General features: G+C 31.7%; 2 protein-coding genes across 2 annotated transcripts; both read left to right on the top strand.

The window, feature by feature from the left end:
* The first annotated feature begins 15 nt into the window (after positions 1-15).
* Positions 16-3,339, top strand: LOC101506772 (uncharacterized). The gene is made up of 4 exons (XM_004505755.4): positions 16-231; positions 1,158-1,252; positions 1,491-1,765; positions 2,260-3,339. Exons 1-4 carry the CDS (start codon positions 202-204, stop codon positions 3,063-3,065), a joined length of 1,206 nt encoding a protein of 401 aa, XP_004505812.1. The 5' UTR covers positions 16-201; the 3' UTR covers positions 3,066-3,339.
* Positions 3,340-6,474: 3,135 nt separating this feature from the next.
* LOC101507107 (abscisic acid 8'-hydroxylase 2-like) lies at positions 6,475-8,889 on the top strand. Its single transcript, XM_004505756.4, has 5 exons — positions 6,475-6,996; positions 7,293-7,611; positions 7,752-7,901; positions 7,985-8,242; positions 8,646-8,889. Exons 1-5 carry the CDS (start codon positions 6,758-6,760, stop codon positions 8,742-8,744), a joined length of 1,065 nt encoding a protein of 354 aa, XP_004505813.2. The 5' UTR covers positions 6,475-6,757; the 3' UTR covers positions 8,745-8,889.
* The last annotated feature ends 204 nt before the right edge of the window (positions 8,890-9,093 follow it).

Below are 9,093 nucleotides of genomic sequence, written 5' to 3'. Positions count from 1 at the left end.
AAAGCCCAAACCCTTCTCCTCCTCACATTTGCGGAGACAGGTTTTGGGTTCTGCCTCTGCTCTTCTCTTACTCTATTCGTAAATTTCATTTCACTGTTACTACGTTTTTCACTTGTTATTACGATTTCGTAACTTGATTTTATTTCCAGTACCAAAATCACTCTCTATCATTCAACTCAATAGATCCATTTCTTCCACCCTATGGCAAATTTGTTCCACAAATGTCGAGAGGTAGTACTTTTTCCCAAATATGTATAAATTCATTTTATTTTTGTTCTTAACTATCATGTTTGACTTTGTTAATCTGAAATTTGGCTGAGTTTAGTAAAAGTCTGATTAATGAATGTTCCTGCCAGTGTTTGAATTTGGATATTAATCACTTAAGCTCGATTACTTGTATAATTTAGGTTTTGATTAGATAAACAACTTAGTTAAGCGTTTAACTTAAACACTTATTTGTATATAAGTTATTTGCATAACAAAAGATGAGATAAAGTCAAATTGTTTTTTATCTAAGTTATAAGCTGTTATCCTAAGCTATCACAGAGAGTTTATGGAGATAAGATGAAAACATGTTGTAGACATTTCCTATGTTGTTTCTATAAGCTCTCTCAGATAGTCTCATAAGTGCTTATGTGAGTAGATAAACTTAAATTAGTCAATCCAAACAAGTGTTGTTAAATGGTGGCCATGGCGGAATGGAGTGGTGGATATCTAGACAACTGCCATAGCCAATTTGTGAAGGAATGTTCACCATGGAAGTGCCATAGCCTGCAATGGCAGGTTTTTGGCCTTTCGCCATCGACAACCATGATCCAAGCACGCCTTTAATGTTTCTTTATGAAAATGAAACAAAACAAAATGGAGAGAAAAATGGACCAATGTGAAAGTTTAATTGCCATAACTCGTATCACAAGATTGTATAACTATGGAGTAGTTTGTATATTAGCTTATAGCACAGAGGAGTATGCTTCTCCATTGAAAGAGCATAGTGTTCATTCCATTGTTTCATATGGATTTTGGAAATATCAATGTTCTGAAAGGAGAGACTCTATAGCTTTTGGTTTTTGTGATATGCTCCTGCAGGGATCCTGGAGTTTTGTGTTGGCCTAAAGTTCATTCTAAATTTATGAATGTTTCTCTGAATTTGTTTTCAGGCTGTGAAAACCCTTGCAAAACGCCCTTCTTTCACTAAGGAACCGAGACAGTTGCAATTTGAAGCTGACATTAACCGCTTGTTCCTTTATTCGAGGTTAGTGGTTTTCTGTTATTTATATTATCATTTAAGCAGAGGTTGGGTTTGTTGTGTCAAATTTGAAGTTTAATATGCTAGATCTTTGGTGTTAATAGATGACTTGTTTTTTGTTATTTTGATGCTTTTTATGTTCATATTATTTGGATGCCAATTGTTTCAAATTTTGTGTATATGTGATGCTTTCCCTTTGTAACATCTCCAATTATTTTACTCATGCCAAGACTTAAATATCCAGTTATAATCGATTGGGGAAGAGTGCAGATGAATCAGATGCTGAAAAGATAGTTGAAAAAGCCAGTAAAACCTCTTTTGCTGATCAAGTGGTGCAAGTGCAAGAAAATGTTCATTCACAAATTAAGACATTTTGTGCATTGATGGATGAAATTCTTCTTCCAAATGAAGAGATTGTGAATGATCCTCTTGGATTATCTCAACAAGCAAGCATTTTGCCTCGCCGAAGTGGGCTTAGTTTGGCTGTGGGTAGAAGTGATTCATCTCCTGATAATTCTGGTGAGTTTTCCACCCGTCCTTTTGTGCTTGATTTTTCCTGACATATACTCATACTTCTATATCTTTTCATAATCAAAATATCCTTGTCGATGGTGTGATTCATGTTTTAAGCACCTTCATAACCACGGTAGAACCAACTCATTCGCTTTCTCTTTATTAGATTAGACATTGTCTTCTAGATTCTTGGATCAAAAGTCCATATATAATTTCCTTTATAAATGAGCATATGCAATTTGACATGTCAGCTTGTTTTAAACACATTATATATCATTTAATAGTAGCTTTGTTATTTTTGTCTGGTTCTCGTCTTTTAGATCCACAAGGGTACAGGAAATATCCTATTCTAGTAGTAGTAACACTTTTCCTTTGTTGCATATAAAAAAACACTTCTCCTTTGCTTATTTATCTATTTAAAGTTTCACATTATTAGGAAATTTCCTCCTTTTTGCCTGTTCACTGTAGTAGCCATTGTCATTGATATGCTTTTGGAGCAGCTGGCCCTCAGACAAGACCGTTAAGCCAAGCTGAAGTTTCTCAGAAATTAAAAGATCAACTTGGCTACACACTCAACATTAAACCATCTCAAATATCTCACAAGGATGCCGGCCAGGGTCTTTTTCTAGATGGTGCAGCGGATGTTGGTTCTGTGGTGGCCTTTTATCCTGGTGTTGTCTACTCACCGGCATACTATCGATATATTCCAGGGTATCCTAAGGTTTCTGCACAGAACCCTTATTTGATTACAAGATATGATGAGAATGTAATCAATGCGCAACCTTGGGGTTCTGGTGGTGACAAGAGAGAACTGTGGAATGGTAAAAACATTGTAGAAGTCAAGGCTGATACGAAAGTCGCCGAAACAGGTTCAGACAGGATCTGGAAAGCGCTAAGTAAGCCTTTGGAAGGAAACCGAGGAGACCACAGTGAAGTAATCGAGCGAAGAAATCCGTTAGCCTTAGCTCATTTCGCCAATCATCCTTCAAAAGGGGTGCTTCCAAATGTCATGATTTGTCCTTATGACTTTCCATTGACTGAAAACAACATTAGAGTTTACATCCCAAATATTTTGTTTGGAAATGATGAAGTTAAAATGAGGAGATTGGGCAGCTTCTGGTTCAAATTTGGAGGGTCGAAGAATAGTGGATTGAACGTTCCAACGCTGAAATCTCTTGTTTTAATATCTACTAGGGCCATTCAAGACGAAGAACTTCTCCTCAACTACCGGCTGAGCAACACGAAGCGGAGACCGGAATGGTATTCTCCTGTGGATGAAGAAGAGGATAGGAGAAGATGGAGCTAGCCAATGCATCAATGACTATAGAATTCAATTGTTGCTTTGTTTCATAGAAAGCTGATTTGCAATCCTTATTTCAGAATTATTTATCTTACATAGTAAGATTTTGGTCCGTTTTTAGAGATTCAAAATCCAAGTCAAGGGGTTGTGCTGGAATCCCAAGTTCAATTAGACTGAATAATGATGAATAACAATGAAGGCTATGTGTGATTATGTTAACATGTATGGGATCAATTGTATTTTTTCTATATATTAAATTTAGTAGCAGTAACTCGTGCAACACAGGTCTAGAAAGAAGTGGTGCAGAATTTTGAGGATGGCTCAAAATTGAGGTATAAAATTTTGACACATGGCACTAGGTTGTGTATAGAGTATATAAAATAATACTACTCTGAAATGAAAAATGAAATATATGTAAGTAAGAAAGTATCTGAAAAGTTGATGTCTCCGATTTTAATTTTTAATGAAATATATCAACTTTTCAAATGTTTTTGTCGTATATATTTCATTTTAGATGAAGTAGATTGGTAGATAGTGTATAACTTTAAAAAGAGATCAATAATGTGTATATAGTATATTTAGCTCAATAATGTGTATATATATATTTAGCTCAATAATGTGGCTACCAAGTCTAGATAGAGTGGACTTTAATATTGGGTCTTATTGGATTTGAGGTAATATTGAATAAGAGTTCAATATACTATAACATAGAGTTGACCAAGTCATATAACCACTTTCTGCAATAGAGAAATATATTCAGCGAAGTCTCATGGTTAAAAAGAGGATTATTGTCAATAGTGCATGTTGGCTATCGTATAGACCAAGCACATGACTAGTTGACTAAACACGAAATCTTTTGTTAATTATCTTGTTCTAGCATTGTAATTGTTAAAAGTGGATTCACTTTTATGGTCCCACCTATTAATTGTGTGTTTAGTTGATAAGATGATACATTGACCAACTTGCACTTATGACAATGATCTCATTTTTTATGAGGCGATTGTGTTGAGAAAGAGATTATGTTTCTCAATTACGGATTCCTAAACAACTCTAGATAGTGTTTAGTGTAGAAGGTTAAATTATTATTTTAAGGTTGCAATAAAGAAAAACGACAAAGATAAGTAGAAATTTGTTTGATTGTATGTTTTGAAAATAATTTTTACTATGAATAGTTATACACTTAGACTAACTAAGAAACACAACACTAGTCTTATTTGTCATGTTTTTTACTCACCAACTTCCATATTATATCATATAATATCATGACTAATGACACTATTATAAATAACTACCTTGTTTACTAAGTTAAAACCCAAAACTACAATTTCGACTAAATTATTAACTTTCATATCATCCAAGTGTGTCCTCCATAACCACATCCTTTAGGAAATATGTCTTCATGTACAATCTAATCTTAGTCAACTAATATTTTACTCGTATAGTAGTAATAAAGAGAAAAATTCACTTTTACGGTTAACTGATCGACTACTCATGCTCTCCACATCTCCATTCTTAAGGGAATGTGTGGTTATCAATTAAATTACTTCACTATGAATATTTTCGTCCATTCTTTAGACCATATCTAAAGTCTAAATTTGAAAAATCATATTTGTAATTATTCGTCCACTTATTTGAGATATGAGAGGTAGAAGATAGGAATGCTAACAAGAATATAATGTACAACTCTCCCTCCAATACTAACATATCTGTTGCACTTGGACCCTAGCCTTCATCAAATAATTGCACTTGGACCCTAGCCTTCATCAAAGAACATTCAACATCGGTTGCCAAATAGACATCTTGCTTAAATGAAATTAGTATCAATTGATAGACCAAAATACTTAAATTAAACAACATAGTATCACCATACAATTGAAATATCCACCACCAATGAGAGAAAAGACTTATCTACATTCACACTTATGAAGACAACTATTACAGAAGTTAATTAACCATTAGTCCTAAATCAAGCTCAGCCACTTTTATAACCCAAAAATTGTCTACACAAAGTCTCATAAACTATCAGACTATCATATAATATTATAAAAAAATATGATACTATAAAATTTTGAGTTGTCCACCTTAAACCCCTAAATTAATGAATTGACACAACTTTTTGTTGGGGAGTTTGGGGTTACAAGAAAAACAACCAATCAAATGGTGTAAGACTATAAGAGACTTTGACACCACATTTTCATTCAAAATTTTAAGACATTTGGTATATGGTCATTTATCTTACATATCCAACATTTAATCCATGTGTAGTCAATGTGAGACTAACTACTCAAAATTTAATCCAACAATCTCGCCCTCATGTTTGAGTCTCTAACATCCTATATTTGCTTCAGTGCTATAACCAATAGAGCACGCCCTTTACTACACTATCAAGAAGACTTTCGATACAAAAATCTAATACACTAGGATCCACTTCGCTCCTCCACCAAGTCGAACCTGACTTTTATACCGTTTATTGAGAAGTTTGAGGGACGGAAACAACAGCAAACAAAATAGTGCAAAACACAAGAGATTTTGATACTACATTTTCATCAAAAACCTTAAAACATTAGGAATATGGATAATCTCTCTTATATATTTCAACAATTAACTTGTTCATAGTCAATATAGAACGAGCCACTAACTCTTGAGCCCATCAAAAGACACTAGGATCGACTTGACCACTCTTGTTTTCCACAAAGTCGAACTAGAGCTCTGATAGCACTTGTTAGGGAGTTCGGTATACGAGAGCAACAACACGCTAAATGCTCTAGGACTACATAAGACTTTAAGACCACATCTCTATCTAATACCTTTAGGGTGTGTTTACAAGTTGGTTTTTGGAGAGTTTTGAAGGATTAAATCTATATTTTAATATATATTTAATATTAAAAAAATATATATGATATTATAGGTTCATTTATCACGTTGTTCTTTAAATTTTCTTTAAAAATCAAATATATATCAAAATATAAATTTGATCTTCTAAACTCGTTCACTCTAAAGTATTTTGAGTATATAAATCACATCTTTTGTATTTAATATTTAACATATTTATAATCAATGAAAAAACTAAAAGAGAAAAGGAGCAAACACATCCTTGTACCTTAATCTCTACATGTATGTATATATAGAGAGACTCCATTAAAAACATATATAAGGACAAACACAAACCTCTAACTACCATTAACCGTGAATCTTATAATGACTTGACACTAGTGGTCTCTATCATTTTTCATTTATTTATCCAACAACTATATACAAACAAATCTTCTCAATTTACTTGGTCAAATATTTCTACAAAATTTATTTAATTTTTATTATTTCAAAACTTGTACAACATAAGCATACATGTGCTTATTCCAAACTTCTTCATGTTATTTTTGTGGCATGAGAAGGGAGCTATTAATGTATATTAAAGTTAAATGTGTTCCCAAAACATTGGTGACGCATGTCTCTTCCCCCTTATGCCACTCTATAAAACATTAATTTCCTCCTAAAGCAAAACTAGCACACATGTACATAACATAACATACATCCTCCTATTCCTCACACACCGACCCCTCTTAATTTCTTCACTATAACAATATATAAATAAATCACTATCTACACTCAATATTTCTCATTCCTTTAATTTCCCTCTATACCTAACACAAACCGCCATCTCTCACAATTATTATTTTTTTCCTCTCAAAATCATTACAATGCAACTTTTCTTCACATCATTTACCAATTCTTGTTTAGATTCCTCCTTCTTTTTCATTTTATTGAGCCTTTTTTTCTCTTCCTTTTTTATTCTCATTCCTTTCCTTCAATGGTGGCAACACCATAGAAACAAAGACAAAAGGTTACCCCCTGGTTCAATGGGTTGGCCTTATTTTGGAGAGACACTCATGCTCTACACTCAAAACCCAAATTCATTCTTCTCCAAAAGGCAAAAACGGTATACAAAAATATTAATATTAATATGTTACTAATCATAGTTTTAAATTATAGTCTGCAGTTGTAGAAGATATCATAATCACAATTTCAACTACAACTTTTTTATATTTTACGACAATATAAAAGTTTATACTTAACATTTGTTGTTAAAAAATCATTTTCTATTTTTCATTACAACTAAAAGAAAATCAAACACAAGAAAAGAAAGTATTATGTTATGTTGTTATATATGTAACATATATTTGAAATTGATTTTGAATGTTTGATGATTATGAATAAAATGGAAAATACATATAGATATGGAGATATATTCAAGACACACATACTTGGATGTCCATGTGTGATGATATCAAACCCTGAGGCAGCTAGAACAGTGCTAGTAACTCAAGCACATCTTTTCAAACCAACATACCCTCCAAGTAAAGAGAAGATGATAGGACCAGAAGCTTTGTTCTTTCAACAAGGTGTTTATCACTCCATGCTAAAGAAGCTAGTTCAAGCCTCTTTTTTACCTTCCACAATTAAGAACTCTGTCTCTCATGTGGACCAAATTGTACAAAAATTGCTTCCAACTTGGACTAATAGAACCATCAACACCTTGCAAGAGATGAAAAAGGTTCCTTACATTATTACTATTAATTACACTTTAATTAGTTATGAATCTGGTGGAAAAAAATAACACAAAACAGAGGTGTGAAGAAAAACTTTATAAAATATATTATAATGTTTATTTTTATTCTTAATTTTGTTATATAGTATGCTTTTGAAGTGGCTGCAAATTCAGCCTTTGGTGAAATAAAAGAGTTGGAAATGGAAAAAATAAGAGAATTGTATGGTTGTTTGGAGAAGGGATACAATTCTTATCCTTTACATCTTCCTGGAACTTCATATTGGAAAGCAATGAAGGTAAACTAAATTAAATAAAATTATCTTGTTTTATATAGTTTTATTAATAATTATTGATATATTTACATAATGGTTTGATGAAGGCAAGGAAGGTACTAAATGAGATTATAAGGAAGATAATTGAAAGAAGGAAGGAGAGAAGGAATTATGGTGAAGGGTTGTTGGGAATTCTGTTGAGAGGCAGAGGTGATGATGATGAAAGGAGATACCAACTCAGTGATTCTCAAGTTGCTGATAATCTCATTGGTGTTATATTTGCTGCACATGACACTACAGCTAGTGTTCTAACATGGATTCTAAAGTACTTGCATGACAATCTCAATCTCTTGGAATCTCTCACTGTAACTAATCTCTCTTTTCTTTTTTTATTTATATACTCACTTTTCAATTTTTTTTATTAGACAATTTTTTATAAATTTTACTCTTTTTTGGAATGGATACAAATAAGGCTGTGAGATCTACAAGAATTTCATTCAATAAAAAAAAAGTGTTAAAGTGAGAGTTTTTTTTTTTTAAAGTTTGTGTTCTCTTATAATTTTGATTATTACTTGTTTATTTAAATATAAATAAATAATTTAATTAAAAAGTTTATGTATCTGATTAGTTTTTGAATAGTTGATTTAATTAGTTAAAATTTTGAAAATTTGTTGCATTTGATCAAAAATTAAGATCAGATAGATCAATTTTTTAAATATGAATTTGTTACGATGGATCAATTTTATTTTTTATTTTTTATTTTTGTAGAAAGAACAACAACAAATACAAAACAAACTAGCTAAGGAAAGTCGTGGACTTTCATGGGAGGATACCAGGCAGATGCCCTTCACTAGCAGGGTAAAATAATCACTTAATTTGATGTTGTATATTGTTTACAAAGTTTTATTTTATTTTTTTTTTTTTGAAATAGAAAAAATAATTTACAAGTTTAATCCATTATTTATGTGTAAGATTTTATTACTTTGATCCTTGACTTTAAAACTTCGAATTAATTCTATCATCAAAACATTTGTTCTATCATCAAAGTGAGATTGTTTTGACATTAATTTATATTTTAAGAGTTTTTATGATAATATATTGTATCTTTAAAGACTATTTTGTTGATTCAAATACTAATTTGAATTTTTGATTGAATCTATAATTTTAGTGTCAAACATCCTATGCTTTCGAAGATTAAAATAATAATTTATAAAAA

Source organism: Cicer arietinum, unplaced genomic scaffold (assembly GCF_000331145.2).
Source record: "Cicer arietinum cultivar CDC Frontier isolate Library 1 unplaced genomic scaffold, Cicar.CDCFrontier_v2.0 Ca_scaffold_5780_v2.0, whole genome shotgun sequence".
Lineage (NCBI taxonomy): Eukaryota > Viridiplantae > Streptophyta > Magnoliopsida > Fabales > Fabaceae > Cicer > Cicer arietinum.
Note: the sequence above shows the minus strand (reverse complement) of the source record. Positions and strands in the feature narration are given on the sequence as shown.

What these genes read in the sequence shown, in the direction of transcription:
- LOC101506772 (XM_004505755.4), top strand. Translation starts at nt 202, where the DNA reads ATGGCAAATTTGTTCCACAAATGTCGAGAG. An exon ending in CGCTTGTTCCTTTATTCGAG is followed by an intron (nt 1,253 to 1,490) that starts GTTAGTGGTTTT and finishes TTAAATATCCAG; the next exon opens with TTATAATCGATTGGGGAAGA. An exon ending in TTCATCTCCTGATAATTCTG is followed by an intron (nt 1,766 to 2,259) that starts GTGAGTTTTCCA and finishes CTTTTGGAGCAG; the next exon opens with CTGGCCCTCAGACAAGACCG.
- LOC101507107 (XM_004505756.4), top strand. Translation starts at nt 6,758, where the DNA reads ATGCAACTTTTCTTCACATCATTTACCAATTCTTGTTTAGATTCCTCC. An exon ending in TTCTCCAAAAGGCAAAAACG is followed by an intron (nt 6,997 to 7,292) that starts GTATACAAAAAT and finishes AAATACATATAG; the next exon opens with ATATGGAGATATATTCAAGA. An exon ending in ATCTCTTGGAATCTCTCACT is followed by an intron (nt 8,243 to 8,645) that starts GTAACTAATCTC and finishes TTATTTTTGTAG; the next exon opens with AAAGAACAACAACAAATACA.